General features: G+C 39.5%; 1 protein-coding gene across 16 annotated transcripts in view; it reads right to left on the bottom strand.

Annotated features, from left to right (window-relative positions):
- The window catches only part of LOC122727963 (phosphatidylcholine translocator ABCB4), a 114609-nt gene that overhangs the window by 56326 nt on the left and 36544 nt on the right, over window positions 1–21739 (bottom strand). For 14 of the 16 annotated variants that reach the window (XR_006353220.1, XR_006353221.1, XM_043965908.1 and 11 more), the window contains 5 exons: window positions 16892–17083; window positions 16302–16473; window positions 12298–12422; window positions 8661–8832; window positions 5498–5611 (listed from right to left, as the gene is read on the bottom strand). Coding sequence is in view for 14 of the 16 variants with exons in the window: in XM_043965908.1 (XP_043821843.1) it covers window positions 5498–5611; window positions 8661–8832; window positions 12298–12422; window positions 16302–16473; window positions 16892–17083 (775 nt within the window). In the remaining 2 variants the exon portion in view is untranslated. The other 2 variants (XM_043965912.1, XM_043965919.1) reach the window with 2 other exon arrangements.

Below are 21739 nucleotides of genomic sequence, written 5' to 3'. Positions count from 1 at the left end.
TCACACAGCTAGTAAATGCCAAGTGTCTGAGACTAGATTTGAACTCAGGTCCTCCTGAATCCAGGACCAGTACTTTATCCACTGCACCACCTAGCTGCCCCGATGTTCAAAGCCTTTTATAATCGAGTCCCTTCCTATCTTACCAGTCTTCTTTTTTATAAATTAAATTTTATTTTCCTTTAAAAATTATTTATTTTAACATTCTTTTCTTTTTAATTTGAGTTTCAAATTCTCTTCTTCTCTCCCATACCCTCCCACACTCACCAAGAAGGCAAGCAAAATTAAAGAGATACACAGGAAATCAAGCAAAACATTTCCATTATAGCCATATTGCAAAAAAGTCCCAAAAGTGAGAAAATTAGACTTCAATGTATATTTAGAGTTCACCAGTCCTCTCTCTGGAGGTGGATAACATTTTTTTTCCATCATAAATCCTTTAGAATTGCTTTGGGTCATTGTATTGATCTGAGTAACCAAGTCCTTCACAGTTCCTCATCATTACACATTGCTGTTACTATGCACAGTTATCTTCTAAATCTTTTCACTTCACTTTGCATCAGTTCATTTTGGGCTTGCCATGTTTTCTAGAAACCACCTACCTTGTCATTTCTTATAGTACAATAATACTCCATCACAATCATAAGCCACAACTTGTTCAATCATTCCCCAATTGATGAGTATCATCTCAATTTCCAATTCTTTGCCACCACAAAAAAGCTGCTGTAAATATTTTTGTATACAAAAGTCATTTTCCTTTTTTAAAAAAAAAATCTCTTTGGGGTCCAGACTAGCAGTGGTATTTCTGGGTCAAAGGGTATGCACAGTTTTATAGTCCTTTGGGTATAGTTTTGAATTGCTCTCTAGAATGGTTGGACCAGTTCACAACTCCACCAACAGTTTGTTAGTTTACCTATTTTTTGCTCAGCCCCTCCAGCATTTTCCATTTCTGATGAGTATGAGGTGGTACCTCAGAGTTGTTTCAATCTGTCTTTTCCTAATCAATAGTGATTTAGAAGATTTTTTCCATGTAACTATAGATAGCTTTGATTTTTTTTCTTTTGAACATTGACTGTTTATATCCTTTGACTATCAATTAGTGAAATTTGACTCAGTTCCCTATATATTTGAAAAATGAGTCCTTTATCAGAGAAACTTGCTATAAAATTTTTTGATATTACTTCATTATCTATGGTACCCTTAAGCAAAATGTAGTTTCCCTGATTATCTTTTTTAACTAGGTCTATTTTTACTTTTGCTTGGTCTAAAATCATGATTGCTACCCCTGCCTTCCTTTACTTCAGCTAAAGCATAATAGATTATATTCAAGCCCTTTATTTTAGCTCGGTTTTGTGTATCTCTTGTAAACCACATGTTTTTGGATTTTGGTTTCTAATCCATTCTGCTACCCATTTCCATTTTATGGGTGAGCTCATGCCATTCACATTCACAATTATGATGATTAAGTGTGTATTTCCCTCCATCCTATTTTTTCTTTTTACTCTCTCTCTCTCTCTCTCTCTCTCATCCCAGCTCTACTCAAAAGTCTGTTTTGCTTCTGACTGCAGTCTCCATTAATCAACCCTTCCTTTTATCCTCTTCTCCTTCCCTCATATCCCTTATCCCCTTCCCCTCCTATTTCCCTATTGGATGAGAGATATTTTTATACCCAAATGAGTGCTTATATACATTCTTCCCTCTCAAAACCAATGCTGATAAGAGTGAAGCACTGCCTGCCACTCTTCCACATTTTCCCCTCCAGTATAAAATTTCTTCCTTGTGAGCTTCTTTTAGGTAAGGAGTTTTTCCCTATTCTACCTCTCCCTTCCCCTTTCTCCCAGCGCATCCCTCTTTCTCACCCCTTCACTTTTTAAATATTATCCCCACATAATTGACTCATGCTTATCTCTTCCATTTATATAGATTCCTTCTAACTGCCCTAATAATGATAAAGTTCTTAGGACTTACATGTATCATTTTCCCACATAGGAATCTAAACAATTTAACCTTATTGAATATTTTGTGATTACTCTTTCATGTTTACTTTTTTATACTTCTCTTGAGTCTTGTGCTTGAATATCAGATATTCTATTCAGCTTTGGTCTTTTTATCAGGAATGCTCAAAAGTTCTCTGTTTCATTAAATATCCATTTCCCCTGAAAGATTATACTAAGTTTTGCTCGGTGGGTTATTTTGGTTGTAATCCTAGCTCTTTTGCCTTCCAGAATAGCATATGCCAAGATGTCCAATCCTTTAACATGGAAACTGCTAAATATTGTGAGATTCTGACTGTAGCTCCATAATATTTGATTTGTTTCTTTCTGACTGCTTGCAATATTTTCTACTTGGCCTGGGAGCTCTGGAATTTGGCTATATTATTCCTGGGAGTTTTCATTTTGGGATGTCTTTCAGGAGGTGATAAGTGGATTCTTTCAATGTCTATTTTACCAGCTAGATCTATGATAGCAGGACAGTTTTTTCCAGGGCAATGAGGGTTAAGTGATTTGCCCAGGGTCACACAGCTAGTAAATGTCAAGTGTCTGAGGTCAGATTTGAATTCAGGTCCTACTGAATCTGGTGCTTTATCCACTGCAACACCTAGCTGCTCCCAGGACAGTTTCTTGAAATATGATGCCTACAATCTTTTAATGATCATGGTTTTCAGGTAGTCCAATAATTCTTAAATTATCTCTCTTCAATCTATTTTCCAGGTCAGTTGTTTTTACCAATAAAATATTTCACATTTTCTTCTATTTCTTCATTTTTTTACTTTATTTTATTGTTTTTTAAAGTCTCATGGAATTGCTACCTTCAACTTGCCAAATTCTAATTTTTAAGAAATTATTTTCTTTAGTGAGCTTTTGTATCTCTTTTTTGATTTGGCCAATTCTGCTTTTTAAGTAGTTATTTTAATCAGTTTTTCAGTTTCTTTTGGTATTTTTTAAGTGTTATTTTCTTCAGTATTTGTGCCTCTTTGATCAAGCTATTAATTCTCTTTTCACATTTTTCTTACATCACTCTCATTTCTTTTCCCAATTGTAACTCAACCACTCTTACCTCTTTCTTTAACTCTTTCAGAAATTATTGTTAGGCTTGGATCCAATTAGCATTTTTCTTTGAGACTTTGCTTGTAGTTGTTTTCACATTATTGTCTTCTTCTGAGTTTTGCCTTGGTCTTCTCTGCTGCTGTACTATCTTTTCAAGGTCAAGTTCTTTTTAAAAATTGTTTCTTAATTTTTCCAGTCTATTTCTTGAATTTGAAATTTATGTTAAAGTTGTGCTCTGCTCAGTTGGCGATGGGGAAGCACTGCCCCAAACTTCAGGCTTTTTCATGTTGCTGTTTTCAGAGCCAATTCTGGGAGTCTGCAGTTTTCAGTGCTTCCAAGGTGGTATGATCTGGGTAGAGGTGTGGTCACTGTTCTCTTGGTCTTTGCTCTAATGTTTACCCAGGGAGAAGCCCTGTTCTCCTGTAGCCCCAAGTGCTACAAGTCCTGTTGTCCCTGGGACTGTGACTAGGTCCTCTGCTCTCTTGTGACCAATTACAAATGCTCCTTTCCATAAGAAGAACTACAATCCAGAACTACTTATGGGCAAATGAGTTGGCAATCAGCACCAGCAAAGTGACAGTACCAGGAAAGGGTTACCTATAATCCCTTTTTGACCAGTTGTCCAACCCCCTTACCATCTCTGGACTGAGAACTCCTGAAGATGCTATTGCTGCTGCTGTGGCAGCCACCTCCAATGCCCACTGACCCCCATCACCACATCCAAAACCTCTCTTGGTGGCCTCTTAAGTTGTTTAAGGTTTAAAAATGTCTCACTGACTTTTGGTTGGTTCTACCACTCCAAAATTTGATTTGAGGCATTATTTAAAAGTTGTTTGGAGGGGAACATTGAGAGAGTTCAGCTATGTCCTGCCCTGTACTCTGCCATCTTGGCTTTGGCCTCCCTTGCCAGTCTTCTTATACTTTATTGCCCTTCATATACTCTGGGATCCAGTAGGTTCTGTGACTCTGGCCTCCTTACTGCCTCTCACATCAGACATTCCATCCCTCAAGTCTCTGTTTTGTGCTTCCCCTCTCCCCTGACTGGGATTCCCTCTTTCCTAATCTCCACCTCTTTATTTCCTTCAAGTTTCAGTTAAAATCTCATCTTCTGCAAAAAAAGTATTTCTCAATCTCCTTAATTAATATTAGTCTTTTCTCTGAGATTATATCCAGGTGATCTTGCAAATATCTTGTTTGAACATACTCATGTGTTTATCTTCCCCATTAAGGTGTTTTCTCCTTGAGAGCAAGAACTGGTTTTGCTTTTTGTTGTTGTTGTTGTTATCCAGAGTGCTTAGCACCATGCTTGACTTCTATTAGGAGTTTAATAAATGCTTATTAGACTTGATTTGACATATAAAAGAGTGTTTCTTAACACAGGAAGTACATTTGTCTGGCTCTAGCCTCTATTTTACTTCTAGTTGTAGGTCTATCCACAGATAATTTGGGGGGAATGGACTAAATATACCCATGCTACAGAGGCGACACAGTACTATGGAAAGCACCCTAGATTTGGAGTTGGACACTGAGTTCAAGACCTGCCATTTACTCACTGGGTGGCCTTGCCCAAGTTAGTTTTCCTTTATGAAGCTCTATTGCCTTATCTATAAATTGTGAATAATACCTACCTCACAGGGCTGCTACAAGGAAATATGAAGTGTAAAGTACTATATAAGTTATAAAATTGTATATTGTGGACTAGATGAGACCTTTGAGGCCATCTATTCCAATTCTCTCCTTTTATAGAGGGAATTGAAGCCCATGGAGGGGAAGAGATCACATAGGTAGTAAATGACAGTCAGGATTTAAAGCCAAGTCCTCTGAATCCAAGGCCAGTGCTATTATCACCCTCATTTTACATTTGGGGAAACTGAGGTAAACAGAGGATAAGTGATTTGCCCAGGGTCACACAGCTAGTAAGTATCTGAGGCCAAATTCAAACTCAGAATTTCTTGCTTTCAGGTCTTTACTCTATCTCCTTTGGGGGCAGCTAGCTGGCACAGTGGATAGAGCACTGGCCCTGGATTCAGGAGGACCTGAGTTCAAATCTGGCCTCAGACACTTGACACTAACTAGCTGTGTGACCCTGGGAAAGTCACTTAACCCTCCTTGCCCCGCAAAAACAAAACAAAACAAAACTCTATCTCCTTTGCCACCATTTGCCTCCTTAAAATACCAAACTTGAAGAAAACACAAACTGTCACAATGAATAATTGTCCCTGCTGCACCCACTGATCATCAAAGGTTAGTCTAAATATGTTCATCAAAACAGGAGTGTCAGTATGATATTAAAGTTGTCTCCTAATTACAAATATCCAAATAAATAAAAATGTCATCCCCTTCACCCATAACTGAGAGGAGCTGAGTCAATCCATTTTACACATACACCCTTACACTAGATTTAACTTGTCAACCCTTAAAGAATTTTTTATATTTTTTAAAAAAAGACTCACGTTATCAATAATATCAAAGATTGCATAAGCTGCTCCTCTCGCATTAGCAAATGAATCAATGCACGGTGCAGCCTGTCCAACACTGAAAGCTCCTATCAATATTGAAAAAAAGACCTATGGAGAAGATAGGAAGAGAAAAAGGGGGACAGTTAATTCTAGGGCCATAATGCCATCTGGTAAACACTACCTAGCTGGGTTATTCTGAAAAAAAAATGTTGGGGCTTAGGGGGAAGGGAGAAGTTACCCAGCACTTATCAAAGTTAGTACTTTATAACCTAAGTCATGTTTCATTTTCCTCTAGACTGATGCATATAAATTTGTTTTATTTTATTTATAGCTCAACAAACAAACCTTAAACATAACTTTCTGTTGCTGCTCTCATAGACTAATGTAAGGTCATATTTTCATTCTACTCCCATGATTCTCAGGGTGAGTCTAGAGAGAGTAAGTCTCCTCTGACAATCCTTACCTCCCTGTACCTCATCTGTAGAACGAGGTGGCTGGACTAAATGGCTGATGACATCTGTTCTACACCTAGGATCTTATGACTTTGTTAATTGTTCCCAAATATTTTTTCCTCTGTAGAACTATAGGAGATGTTATGGATAAGACATATAGGAATTTGACTGGGCATGGGCCAGGTTCGGTCTACAAAATTCTCTCACAAAAAAGCACATTTTGAAAGAAATATCTTGCTAAGGTTAGAACCGAGACCAGATACATTAAAATACTCCCACCCCAGACACAGGATTCCTTGGATGTAACTTTGCGCCATTGTCTAAATACAACCTAACACTTCACCTTTTCATTTGAATTTGTATCTTTTTTTTCCACAAAGGAAAAAAAATAATTTCATTCAGGAATGTCAAGGATATGGTAGTAAGAGCCTTGATTCTTATTTTATTCAACCTGACTGTGAGGGGCAGCTAGATGGCACAGTGGATAGAGCGCCGGCCCTGGAGTCAGGAGTACCTGAGTTCAAATCTGGCCTCAGACACTTAACACTTGCTAGCTGTGTGACCCTGGGCAAGTCACTTAACCCCAATTGCCTCACCAAAACAAAAAAACAAAAAACCTGACTGTGGAAAATAGAAATGGGAGTATATGTCCTTGTAGGATTTGGCCCTGGGAGAGATCTCTAGTGGCTAACTGTCCAACCCCCTCATTGAATGAATAAAGAAACCAAGGCCCAAAGAGGTAAGTGATTTGTTCAAAGTTGCATAGGCAGCTATGATCAAAGCCAGGGTTGGAACAATTTGATTCAATACTCTATTCATTTATATCACACTGCTCAGTTCCATGATTACTGTTTAGAATGAGGACTCTGAGTCATTAAGAAAAGGTTTCATTATGTTTAATTAACCCTGATCGAGAAACTAAAAGAGCGGACGATCTTTTTTTTAATTATATATGAAATATTTCAAATAAACATTTGGGTGCTTCATTGGATGAAATCTCAGGTATGCGGAAATCTCAGTAACCAGAACAATGTATTTCTCAAGGGTCTTAGATGGCTGAAATTTGACTGTATATAAATAAGTTTAACATTCTCCCAATACCATGAAGCATACATAACAGTAATGATGATCATATTATTTATAGATAAAGACGACCTCAGGACCCTAGCTAGGGACCCCTAGTACTAGACTGGGAATTGACAAGCTGACAGGTGGATTTGGGAGATTCTAATTTCCTCTCTTCTCCAGCAGAGTCCCATGTTTCTCCTGAGAACATGTGACCACCTCCTGAGTCAGACCCAGAAAGCTCTCTGGCTGAAAGAAATGAAGACGCTGCTCTAGCTAGCTGATTTAGGCACTGTTCCCTTGATCCACAGCCCCAAAGACCAGGCGTGCGACAGGGACGTTTAAAAGCAGAATTTGGCAGCAAACTTCCATGGGTTTGCCACATTGTATTCTTCCAATCTGATCCCAGTTCCTATCTCACTTCCTCCTAAATGATTTCCTAGGCTTGACCACAGCCCCAGCAGGTACCACTATCCATTTCCTTTCAGTGATGTCTTCTCTAACCGAACAGGTTTCATCTTCCTACCTGCTTTGGCCCAAGCCCAGCACTCTATTGAGGATTAGATTTGGAACCTTGCTCTAGCCAATCTTCTCAGATTATTTCACTTCCAATGGCGCCCATATTATCAACCACTAGCCCAGCCCTCTGTTCCTTTTCTAAGAATTTCATTTTAAATTTTTAAACTTAAACACCAAATAAATAGGGCCTCTCCCGGGGGGCAGCTAGGTGGCACAGTGGATAGAGCACCAGTCCTGGAGTCAGGAGTACCTGAGTTCAAATCTGGCCTCAGACACTTAACACTTACTAGCTGTGTGACCCTGGGCAAGTCACTTAACCCCAATTGCCTCACTAAAAAACAACAGGGCCTCTCCAAATACAAAGCAGAACTGAAAAAGGACTATACACAAAACAGTAAAGATTTATTATGTATAGCTCGCTACCAGCCCTCTGTCCATTAACACTTAGTGTTGCCCCCGTCTGCCTGCCCCATCAAAATTTGGATCAGATCTTCTGTCTAATTGGAGGTGTAGATCTTGGTGGACCCTAGACAGTGATGCTTCTAATCTACCCTCAGTATGGTGCTTGGAATTCCATGTTATGCATTCATTCCTTAAATATTTATTGAGCATCTACTCTTTGCAAGGCATCATGTTAGGTACTAAAAGAGTAATGACTTGCTCTGATCCAGTCACTCTTTCTTTTTTAATTAATAATAAGCCTACTTGATGCCTTTTGTTTTATAGCACAGGCATTTCCAAATTTGCTTCCCTACACCCCACCCAATGAGGCTTCCTTTGTAGCAATTGTAAAATAGAGTTAAGCAAAACTATCTGACCTAGTGACCACATTTGATAGTGTTTGGAACATGCACTTCTCTACTAAAAGCACTCACATTCCTTTGCCAATGTCCCCATTAGGTCTAGTGGCAAACAACTGCAATATGGCTAGCTGGGGCTATGGGAGCTATTGGTTGCCAAAGATGAGAAAGAAAAATAATGATCTACATAATGGTAGAAACTAAACCTTAATGTCAAAGGATCAGGGGGGCAAGGAGGAAGAAGCAAAAGGATTATGGGAGGGTAGAGGAATGAATAATTAATATTCCCGGATTTTTCATGGATATTACACAAATACTTACTGTAAGTGCATTTCCAATAGTATATTCCTTGGATATGACTAGAGTTGATCCATACCAGAAAGCCAGTGCATAGGATGCATATATCAATAGGAAGGCAATGCCCATAGAAATGTTTGCTGAAATAGCTTTCTTTATTCCAATCTTTTTTGCATTTTCTAAATGTCTCTGATACCTAACAGAAATTGGAGAGGGGAAAAATTAGAATAAAAATGAGACTGCATTCTTAATCATTGTCAGATCTAAGAATTCAGAGGGTTGGAAGATACAAATCACCACAGCAATACCAGAATAATTTTGTACTGCTGTTCATCCTGGAATGACCCAGGATCAGAACAGATGCTCTGTCCTAGTCCAGACCCATCTCTCTTGACCCATACCAGGGCAGAACACTAATCCTGGGGCAAGTCCAGAATCTATCTTCTGACAAATGGGCTCATCTTCTTTATTCCTATATTCAGTCTGCTGTTTTCAGGGGATGAGTTCATCATAATGTAGGGATGAGGTAAAGACAGCTGAGATAATGCCAAACCAGGCCCTGAAATCCTAATGCTATTTTGCAACCCCAAAGGGTTAAAGACATAACAGCCCAATTTCTTCCTGCAGCAAGAAGGAATCTTCACTCCACACTAATAGCACCACATCAAAGCCTTTTCAATATTACTGTATTGTCTCTGTGCCAGACAAGATAATCATAAGAATACATTTGAAATCCTGGTGGGAATTGAGGAGAGCTCCCCCTCCTAAGCTTTTTTTTTAAACTTACAATCATTGGATCAGCAAGTGGGGGTGTATTGTATTCCTCATTTTGGGAGACGGGGAGGGAAGTTTTCTATTTCCTGTGACCAGAGTTAAATTTTGAAAAATCTTGATCTTTGGAAGGAATAAAGCCGACAAGAGGGGGAAAACACCCACATAAGATCACAGGATGTAGAAAGTGATTGCTACTCAAATACTGCTATCATGAATCTGGACTGACCATGTATTAATTCCACAATTAGTAAATAATAACTGAACCTAAGGTGTCAAGATAAAATTATAATGTAGACCACTGAGGTTTAAAATATTTGACATACATAGTTTTTATTGTAGTGGAAAGAGCTTTGGATTGAAGGAAGAGCCAAGGGACCAGTGTCCTTGATCTAGTTTGACCACTGATTCGTTCTGGGTCTCAGTTTCTTCAGTTGTAAAATAAAGGGGCTGAACTAGATTTATTCATGCATTTATTGAGAATTAAGTCCCTGCTATGTGCCATGAACTCTGCTGGGGATACAAATAGCAAACATTCTCTGCCCTCAAAGAGCTTACAATCTATTGCTAGGTGATCTCTAAGGTCTCTTCTGGCTCCCAAATCCCATTATCACCCATATTCTGTTTCCTATGAAGATCCCTTTCTTAGCCTTTCATTGAAATAAGATTTATTTGAACAGAATAGACTAACTTATAATTCTTCCAAAGGAAACATGTTAATACGACTCCTACATTATGTCATGTTAGAAAGTTGCCTGGGACAGGGAAAGGTTGAGTGATGCCCAAGTTCACATGTGAGAAAGTATCAGAAGCAGGATTTGAACCCAAATCTCTCTACCCCCAAGACTGGCTTTCTATCCATATGCAACATGTTAATGTAATCCCTCTCATCTGGCCTTTTCTGCTTAGGATGCTGAGCCTGGATCTCACAAGGGTAAGAATGGTCCAGTAATTTAAGATTCATCTTTTTGCATCTGCTGCTGTGTTTATCAACACTTCCAGTAAGATCTAATAGCAGCAGACAGACTGCGTAGGCATCCCAACCCAAGGGTTGGATGTTCCATTACTGCATTCACTTTGGCTACTTGCTTACCAGGAGTAAAGGAGGCATCAGTGATTACCCTGACCTCAGATGGTCCAAATGAGAGTCAGAGTTGTCTGGGGAGAATTTTGTGCTCAGGAAAGCAGCAGCAAAAGAAAAAAAAGGAAAAAAAAACAAACCAAGAGGTTAGAGAATAGTGAAGATGTGAGAGAGAAGGATCTTAAGGAACAGGAAGAAAGGAAAGGATTTACATGGACAGCAGGCTGCATCTCTTATACACATCTTTAGGGCAGCCTGTAATAGCCAAGGGACTTCAAACATTCATTGTAATTTCCTCTTGCCTCTGGAAGGTTCCCTGGTACACAGAGAAGTTACAAAAGAATGCCCTGCCTTTGCATTTCCCTGAGGAGATGCTCAATTTAAATTGAGGGGTCTGCCAGATGTGGGGAGAGAATTTCAGAAACAATCTGCAGCCTATATGGATGGCCAGTTCTGATGCTTTTCTGAACACTTTTTAGGGGACTGCTAGAAAGGGAAGTGAGGGCTAATCAGGGATCTTTGTACTGCCCCTGGGAAATCCCCATGGAGTTTTCAATGACTCACAGATGAGACAGGATGAAAAGACCAACTCTTCTGCAACTTGAATTTTTAAAAACTGATTTATATTTTAAATACATTAGGCAGTGCTGACTATTTTAAAGGAACCCTGGATTCATTTTTTCTGTAAAGCAAAGAATCTTTTTGCAGCATGAATCATCCTGCTGCTCTCCTGCCCCCAACTAAGATAAGAGAGAGTGTGGTGAAATGAACAAGAGTGATCCATTTGGAGTTAGGAGCCCTGGGTTTTAGTCCTCATTCTAGTCACCTGTGCCAAGTCACTGATGCTATCTGAAAGCTGTTTCTTTTCTGTAAAATGTAATAATTCTTTGGACTCCCTGACTCACTAGGGAGCTGTCAGGAAATTGTGCGTGGTAAAGCTTAATATGTTGTGAAAATACAAATTCATGGGCTCATAGCCTTGGATCTAGAGGGGACCTTAGAGGAGATACAGTCTAAACCTGCTACTTTTCAGCTAAGGAAGCTGAGACCCAAAGGGGAACAGTTAATAACACAATAAGTGGAGGAACTAGGATTTGAACTGAGGCCCTCTGACTTCGAATCCAGTATGCTTTCCCTTATACTACATTGTTATGAATGTCTAGGTTTTGGTTGATTGTGTTTTCCCAATGTGGGATAGTGGAGTGTTGGGCTCCAGGTCAAGAAGACTTGAGTTCAAATATTGTCTTAGACATTTACTAGCTGTAGGACCTCTGGAAAGTCACTTAACCTCTATGTACCTCAGTTTCCTCCGCTGTAAAAGGGGAATAGTAATAGTACCTACCTCCCAGGGTTGTTGTGTGTCTGATGAAAGATGAAATCCTTGACCCACCACAGTTGTGAGGGTCAAACAAGATAATATGTGTAAAGTTCTTAGCACTTTGTTCTAAGGCACATAGTAGGCACTTAATAAATGCTTATTCCCTTGCTTTCTACTTCATTTGAAAGAATGCTATCATTCATTCATTAGAACTACAAGGATACTAAACAGATACATCAGTGGAGAAAAGATTAACCTTGGAAATAGGGGACAGCTAGGTGGTGCAGTGGATAGAGCCCCAGCCCTGGATTCAGGAGGACCTGAGTTTACATCCAGCCTCAGACACTTGATACTTACTAGTTGTGTGACCCTGGGCAAGTCAACTTAACCCTCATTGCCCCACAAAAAATGTAAATAACCAGCTTGCCCCCACCCCACAAAAGACAATCTACCCAAATCATGCCATTAGAGTAAGCAAAGACAATCCTGACCTTTCAAGTTCTTTGTTTTGTCCCCCGAAGGCTATCACTGTCTTAATGGCAGACAGAGCCTCTTCTGCCACTGCACCAGCCTTAGCATAGGCTGCTAGTTCCTTGTCACTAAATGCAGACAGTATCTGGAATGACAATAAAACCCAAACACATTTGTTTTCTTTGAATCTAGGGAAAACTAAAGAGATACTTTCATTAACTGAAATTAACTTCTTAGTCTGATCATTACCCCAGTGCTTCTTGGGCAGATCAGGAGAGAGGAACCTAGGAGTGGGTTAGAAATGTGTTAGGCCTTTGAAAAGAGAAAGAATAAAAAAGATTTAGTGCAGTGTGGTTTTTTCTTTCAGAATTGTTAATTAAAGAGAGATTGATAAAGGTTTCTCATCCAGAAGCACCAGACCAGCCAGTAAATGTTTGTGTTATTTTGTAGACTTCTGCTGACTCACAGTCCAGTACACCAATGACAGGAGTATCATTCTAGTAGACATCACTGCATCCTCCTCATGCTTCCCCCTCCATCCCTTAAATCTGAACAGGAACAAGGTCTTTACCTATTAGACCTACTGAAGAGCCAGTGGGAAACAGATCTTGGAATCAGAAGATATAGGTTGGAATCCTTAAAATGAAACCCCATCTTGCCACCTCAAAAGTAACTGGGAGTGAGAGAAGCTTTCATGTGGGTCCACATGAGGCCAGGCTACCAAGTGTTCCCCTGTGGCTATAGCCTTGGCAGAGGGTGTTTAGATACAGCTGAAGAGGGCAAACACAAAACTGTCTTTAAAAGGTGGTCTCAGCTCTAAGGGCTCAGAGAAAGTGGGGCTTACTCACTTTTCCAGAAGAACTATTAAAATTTATCTTCACAGAGAATCTTACTTTCACCAAAAGTTTCTTTTTCTTTTCCTATCAAAATTTCCCTGGCATTCCCTACCATCTCCCAGGACAGTAAAACTCAATAACTGATTTCATCTCTTTTTTCCCTATTATGAAAAACAATGATAATAATTGCTGACCTACTATGGGTCAGTTCCCTGGCAGGGAAGTGTCCAGAAAATAGGCATCAGGAAGAAGGAGAGACAGAATAGGAAGCATAGCTCACAAGATGAATTGTCAGCCCCAGGAGTATTAAGAATTGGCTGCAAAGTCTGCAGTTAGTTTACCAATGTAAACAGCTTCCATATCCATTTATTGCTGGCCAAAATGGCATTGTTATAGTATTCTAAATGCCCCTCCCCCTTAATGTTAGCTCCCCCCCCCCACAAAAACAAAATTACTTAGTGTTTACTTAGCATATATGCTGTGTTTGAGAGGTATGTTGGCTAAAAAGTGGGCCTCGAAATCCAGGAGGCCCAAGTTCAAATCCCACCAGTGAACCATACTGCCTCTATGCCCACGGGTAGGTCATTTAACCTCTCTAATACTACAAATTGCAGAGTAGGTGCTGATGTGCTTTGGGAAAGGGATTTCCTGACTAGGAGTTCCCTACACCAAAACCCAAAACACAACAACATAGAGCCAATAAAAACAAAAACCAAACCCAACCCTACAAAGAAACATTGCCCTTATTTTTGTATGAATATACTGGTCACTTCCTCTACCTACAAATAGAATGCAAGCAATTTGAGGACAGGGATTTCTTTTTTGTTTGTCCCTCTTAATACCCAGCAGAATGTCTAGCACTTAGTAAGTACTGAATAACATGTTGAATTGAATTATTAAACTGTCACAGGTGCTAAGAACCCATAATTAAAAACTTTATAAGATTTAAAAATTTTATTTTATTGGATGATTTTCCAAGTATCAAAATGAATGATGAGCATTTATGCCAAACAATTTTTAAAATGTGTTTCCGTGATTGGTTTAGTTAAAATCAATTCAACAATTTATTAAAGATAGAAATTTAAGAATACCTCAAAGGACCAAGCTGCATCAATTGATGTGATATATTTGCCCATATTATAGATAGTAAGATGAAAATTTTTACTTCAAAGTAAAATGATGACATCTGCTTGTAATGATTTATGTTTAAAGTACATTCACACAAATAGAGGAAATTATAGTAAAAAAAATTAATGGGATCATTTGACACAGTTGGAGAATTTGGTCCTGCTCTTAATCATCTACCAAGGCACTGTGATAATATCATAAATATAAGTTAAATTGAATGGATGAAAGTTTCTTTTAAGAAATTCTAATCTGGAAGAAAATTGTCCTCTTTATGGGATACGGCCTGTGATACTTTGACATTGGGTAAATCTAGCACCATTTAGATACTGTTTCATTAAAAAGGCATCTATAAGCTGTTGAGAATAGCATAGGGCTTGCAAAGTACTTTACATAAGTAGCCCCTCCCCCAATTTTTGATGGAGGTGCTCTCCTCTCCCTTCTCCTCACTTTAGAGTAGGAGCACATGGCTTTCGACTGCTGACTGTCAGCTAGGAAGACCCACTTCTTTTGTTTTGTTTTTGTTTTTGTTGCTTTTTTAGTGAGGCAATTGGGGTTAAGTGACTTGCCCAGGGTCACACAGCTAGTAAGTGTTATGTGTCTGAGGCCAGATTTGAACTCAGGTACTCCTGACTCCAGGGCTGGTGCTCTATCCACTGCGCCACCTAGCTGCCCCTTTTTTTGTTTTGTTTTTGTTTTGACCCACTTCTTTTAACTGGCAAATGAACCAAAATTCCAGAATAGACTAAACTTAGAATCTCTGTCCCTCTTATTAAACTCATACAACTTTCTCTGCCCTGAAGAATGGAGGCAGGGAGGGGGAAGGTATTACCCTTTCCCTCCTCTTCTATCTCCCCCACAACCCCCAGTTCCCACCACGGCCCCACATGGTCCCCTAATCCAGCTTGTGTCTAGGATGGGGCTGTCTTCTCTTGATTATGTCTTCTTTCCTAAAGCAAATGGGAGGCAACCTCATCCTAGACACAGGCTTGTCTGGGAGGTCATGAGTTTACTGCTTGTGGACCCAATGCAGGGCTGTAGGAGAAGACCATCTCCTCTCCACTACTTTCCAGAGCTTAGAGAGCTGTATGAGGTCAACAGAGGGGAGAGGCCTGAGGAGCCCAGTATATCCACAGCATTCTGGATCAGAGGAATTAAGAGAAGCTTACAGCTGACAGAAGGCTCTGCTCTGAAATGGAGTGAGGGGCCAGGTACCCTCTATCACATATCCCCAAGGTCGGGGAGGTGGGGGGGGCTCTTTATTATTGTTCCTTAAAACATTCTTGTGATCTAGGCTTTATCCTAGGGGAAACTAGATGGGGAAGCACAAAGAGCACAGGGCCTAGGAGTCAAGAAGGTCTGGGTTCAAATCTGGTGTCAGATGATTACTAGCTATGTGATTCTGGGGCAAGTCACTTAACCTCTGCTTGTCTCAGTTTCCTCAACTGTAAAATGAGGATTGCAATAATAGCACCTACCTCGAAGGGTTATTGTAAGAATCAAATGGGATAATAACTATAAAGCAGTTAGCACAGTGCCTGGCCCACAGTAGGCACTATATAAATATTAAGTCACCATCATCATAATCATCCCAATTTTACAAATGTGGAAACAGGTTCAGATCTATCAAGGAAGCTTGTCCAGAGTCACACAGCTAGCAAGTATGAGAGGGAAAATACTAATGTACGTCATTCTTCTTTGCAGATTTTTATTTTATTTTATTTTTTGCTGGGCAATGAGGGTTAAGTGACTTGCCTAGGGTCACACAGCTAGTATGTGTCAAGTGTCTGAGGCCAGATTTGAACTCAGGTCCTCCTGAATCCAGGGCCAGTGCTTTATCCACTGCACCACCTAGCTGCCCTGTTGTAGGTCATTCTTGAATCCAAGTCTGGAACCAACTTTTCCATTATCCCATGTTGCTTCAGTGCCCTGCACACAATACACACTCAATAAATGTTTATGGAACTGAGTTGAATTGCAGAGAAAAAAAACCACCATCCTGTGCAGGGGGCCTCCTATGAGTCAGAGAGGTGATGCCTGAAGGCCCATCTGTGGCACCTTACCTTGGCCCAGACAGCGGCAGAAAGTCCCAGGATAGGGCTGATGGCCATTATCACAAGGGTTAGCTTCCATCCTCTTATGAACCCCACTATGAATCCTGCAAAAAATGTTGCCACTGCTTGAAAGAACATTCCAACCTTGTCACCAATTCCTTCACTGATTTTGGAGATGTCACTAAAAAAAGAATCACACTTGAGTGGTTACGGTCATGGCGTTCTCAGTGGAAAGGCACAGCGAAAACTAACAGATGCATAAGCAGATGTATTGAACATAAACACAGTTAGACCACTAGAGGGCACATCGATGTGCCTGTTCTTGAGCTCTCTGAAGACTTCAGCCTGACCCTCACAGGAGAAGTCACGTTGAACCTGGTCCAATTAATTAACAACAGGCAGTAGCTTGGGATGCCCAAAAGAAAGTTTTGTCTGGTTATTATCTGGTTTGACCTCCAGGTATAGTACAGCCTTAAAATCGGACCTTTCATTTTGCTTTTTTAAAAAATACATATTTTCATGTAATTTATGTCTAGTCCCTTAGCGGGGAAAAAGCCATTTTTCCAAACACATGATAAAGGAGTTAGCAGGATACTTACTCAGTGAGCCGTGTGTTGAGTTCTGTGGTGTCATTGACATCAAACCATCCCATTTCCTGTTGCAGGACAGCATGAAAAAACTTTTGCCTAATTTTTTTAATTTGCCGGCCAGCAGCTAAGGTCCAGAAGGAAACCTGAATGTAAGCAGCTATAAGAACACCTCCTCCTAATCCTGAATAATAATAGGCATATCTGAAAAACAGAAAAAAATAAGGGGGATAATAAAACCAGTGGATATCTCTAGGGCATATAAGGGTTTACAGAGTATAATACAAAGATTATATCACTGGAACCTTGCCAGCATTCTGTGAGGTAGGTGCTATTATTACCCCCATTTTGCTGATGAGGAAAACTGAGGCTGTGGAGAGACTACATGATTCGTCACATAGCTAGTTGGGATGCAAAGAGCCTTTTAATCCAATAATTTAAAAATCTCATCTTTCAGGAGTAATGCCCACTGTGGTATTGTTTTCTGAAGTAGTCACACATAGTATACAGAAGACATATTTTTTGTTTTTGTTTTGTTTTTTTTTGGTGAGGCAAATGGGGTTAAGTGACTTGCCCAGGGACACACAGCTAGTAAGTGTCAAGTGCCTGAGGCCGGATTTGAACTCAGGTCCTCCCAACTCCAGGGTCGGTGCTCTATCCACTTCACCACCTAACTGCCCCCAGAAGACATATTTTTAAATTTGCTTTTTCCTTTTTCTTAAATTTTGGAGACTGTGCTGCTTCCTTTTCCATGATGTTAAAACAATTCAATTTAAATATCAGTCAGTTCCAAAGAAGAAAGAGAGTCAAGTTGATAATTTGCTAACACTTAAAACAAAAAGGAAGTTACTCCTCTTTTTATTTTTCCCTGGATCTGTTGGCATTTAATAGCTGTAACTCAACTATCTTTTTGGAAATGATATTCCATCTTTTTAAACTTATGTTACATATATAGGAATGGGCAGACAAACATGAAAATGGTTTCTATTGTTATTTATTAGGTATATTTTCTGAAATATCACAAAATTCCTCCTACACTTTAATTGTTTTTTAACAGTAGTTATTAGCGGTTTTTTAAGTACACCCCCCCCCAAGACTAACTGAGCTTGGTTAAGTAAGAGGAAATTTAGAATAATAGGCTATTGAAAGGAATATTAAAATAAATTCAGTTCTATTACTTAAAAGTATAGAGCCAATCTAACAGATAAAAAATTCCCACAGAAGTCCTTTAGCTTGCTTTAACGAATACTTATGATTTAGTTAAAATTAGTAGCACTTATTTATATACAGTCAACAAGCTTTAGAAGGACTATAGACTTCAACTGATTTTTTAAAAGTTGCTTGATCCTTTGAGGTATTCTTAAACACTACTGTAAGCATGTATATATGTCAGGAACTGTATTGAACTTTTAAAAGATTATTTATTTAATTTTGTTAAGCATGCCTGAAAACCCTGTTTACCTTGTTAATTTTCTTGTGAATCTTTTCTTCACAGATAGTACAAAATCACACTTTGACCCAGACTAAATGGAATGATCAAAATTCCAAATGAGTGGTGTATGAATTAGGCTTTATTTAGCTTAATTTCCCTGATTTGTTTTGGTAACTTAGTGGAAGAAATCAAGATTCAGCATCCACATGAAATTCTGCCCCTCTTCCCACACGCAAACTGATATGCCAAGGAGATTCTCAATTATGATTGGTAAGGGGGAATGGGGCAAGAGAGGGGAATTCTGAGGAGGGTTGAGGAGAGAGGGAGGAAGAAAATTTGGAACACAAAATTAGCTCAAAGACCTTAAACTCATCAGAGTTGGCTCATGGAGGGAATAACATTCACACGCAGTTGGAAGGAGTAATCTATTTAACCCTACAGGAAAGTATGAGGGGAAGAGGATAAGGAAGGAAGGATGAAAAAAAAAGGGAGTGCAGAGTAGGGGAGGGGACAGTCAGAAGTAAAACACTTTTGAGGAGGAATAGTTTAAAAGAAGATAGAAAATAGAATAAATATCATGGGAAGGGAATAGGAGGGAGGGAAATAGTTATGATGATTGAATATAATGGCAAAACATATGGTACCTATTTTGCTGGGCTAATGTAAAGAAAATTCTTTGTCAAGTTCAAGGTACTTTATTATGTTATGATGAACAGGATACTATCAGAAAAACCTGGAAAGACCTACATGAACTGAAGCAGAGTGAAATGTACTGTATACAAAATAACAGCAATAGTGTAAGATGATCTGCTGGGAAACGTGGTTATTTTCAGCAAGGTAATGATCCAATATAACCCTGAAGGACTTATGAAAATAGCAACCCATCTATACAGAAAGAAGTGATAGTATCTGAAAATAGATGGAAACACATTTTTTTCCTTTTTTTTGGTGAGGCAATTGGGGTTGAGTGGCTTGCCCAGGGTCACACAGCTGGTGGGTGTTGGGTGTCTGGGGCTGGATTTGAGCTCAGGTGCTCCTGGTTCCAGGGCCGGTGCTCTGTCCACTGCGCCACCTAGCTGCCCCTGGAAACACATTTTTAAAAAAAAATTTTTCCTCTTTGACAATTCCTCAATCTGAAGTTTTTTTTGGGGGGGGGAGGGGAGTTTGACTGTTTTCTCTCACAACCTAGCTAATGTGGGAATGTTTTCCATGAGTACTCATGTATAACTTATTTTGAAATGCTTGAGTTCCAGTGGGTGGGGGGGGTGGGAATGAAGGAGGAAGAGAAGTTGAAACACAAATTTTTTTTTTAAATTGATGTTAAAATTTGTTTTTACATATATTTTGGAAAATAAAATTCTATTCAATAAAAATTTTTTTTAAAAAGGGGGGAATGGGCACCTGTCATTTATGACTGACAGCTTGAGTAGATATACAAGTGGATTTTCTAACAAAACAGCATCATGCTATTTATAATGGAGTCAGCCATTCTGGGAAAGGGTTAATCTAAGAGTCCCAAGTTCAGCAACAATAAGCATGACCCTGGTTAAGGTCATACAAGTTCTCTAAGAATTGACCCTTCTCACCATGGTCAATGTCACTATGGCCAAGTGTCACCATGGCAAGGCGGAGTCAGCTACATTTTCTAAAGTTTGGGGCAAGGATCAAACTCACCAGCAGAGACTCCCCAAATTACAGTCTCCAGAGTTTTTGCTTTTAAAGGAAACACTTCCCTAATCATCAGCAGCAGTTTACACAATAGTAAAAACAATTCTGTTAACCATTGCTAGGGTCACCCACCATCCTTTTCCTCCAGTAAGCAAGCACAGTCTACACTAATACATTATTTTAAAGGCTGGGGTTGAGGCCAGATCTTTAGAAAGTTGTTGCCAACTGAGAGAACACTGATGACATTATAAGTTTACATCCTGCTCTCTGTTTTATACTTGCCTCATTCAGAAAGAATTTCAGAAAAGAACAGGTGCTGACCCCCCCCCCCAATAATTAGTTGTTAAGGGAAATTCATTGCAGAGTGGGTAAGCACATTCAAGAGAATAGGTCCCTCAAGAATGAATTTCACATAGTTGTTGTGTCTTGTGAGCAGGAAGGGTTGTGTTGTGTGCTGGGCTGGGTACTACTAAGAAAGTCCTAAGTATGATTTCTTTTCTCACTCACATCTGACAGGTACATTTTCACCATTTCTAGGCTAATAGAGCAGGGAGTTCATGACTGAGCTGAGAACTAAGGCTTGTAAAAAGCTGTGGTATTAAATTCAGCTGACTCAGGACTGGAATGTAGCCACCTCACCCTAGAGCCAAATACAGCATCTCTCTCATGCTCAAGTCTGACTGCCCGGTGTACTGCATAGCGAGAGACATCCTGGCAAACCGACATAGATTGACATTTAGATGGAGACAATGCTTATGGCTCTTAATGGACAGAATAAGAGAATTAAGACTTGGAAGGAATCATAGATATCACCTAATTCAACCCCTTCTTTTTCTGAAAGAGCAATGGAATAGGAGGTTGGATCAAAGATTCTAGGATAGAGACCTAGGTTCCAGTGCCAGCTTTGCCCATTAATCATATTGTGACTTTGGTTGAGTCATTTAGTCAATCAACAAACATTTATTAAACTATGTGCCAGGTACTGGGATGGGTGGTGGGTATACAAATGCAATGAATAAAATAATCTCGATTCACAAGAGCCTTACATTCTAAAGGGAGAGACAACCAATGCCACCAGGAAAAATATAAGTATGTACAGAATGAATTTAATTAACAAGTTCATACACAATAGTGGACTACAAGGTAGATAGGGAGGAGGGGTGCTAGCGGTTGAACTCAGGAAGGTTTCATGTTGAGCTGCATCTTGAATGAAGAGACAGGTTCTATAAGATGGAGGTAAAGAGGGAACATAGTCCAAGCGTTGGATATGGCTTGTGAAAAAGCAGGAGATGGAGTATAGTGTGAAAGGTCTCTTTGGACTTCTGTTTGCTCATCTATAAAATTCTGGGATTAGAGTAAACAACTCCTAAAATTCCCTTTTGGCCCTGTGAGTTTGTAAAATTGAGGCCAAGGGAGGTTAACTGACTTGGCCAATGTTACCTTGGTATTTAGAACCCATTATCTCCAGTCTTCCAGTCCAATGTTCTTTCCATGACACCACATATATCTCCTACAATAGGTATGGTATATGTGAAATACTCATGTGTCTAATGAGGACATGAGCATGTATATCTGGAGGAGGGTGAGAGGTTTCCCTTTTAGAGGGCTAAGCTAAACCCCCAAAGCCATCTAGATACCCAGGACAATCAGCTACATATCTGTCCTTACCTCCTAAACTCATGTTCCCAAATAGCAGAACACATCAATAGAATTAGAACGTGTCCTTGTGGGGCCTGAATAATACTGGCCTTGTAAGTCTC

This window comes from Dromiciops gliroides, chromosome 5 (genome assembly GCF_019393635.1).
Source record: "Dromiciops gliroides isolate mDroGli1 chromosome 5, mDroGli1.pri, whole genome shotgun sequence".
Classification (NCBI taxonomy): Eukaryota; Metazoa; Chordata; class Mammalia; order Microbiotheria; family Microbiotheriidae; genus Dromiciops; species Dromiciops gliroides.
The sequence above is the reverse complement of the archived record's forward strand: the minus strand, read 5'-3'. Positions and strand labels throughout refer to the sequence as shown.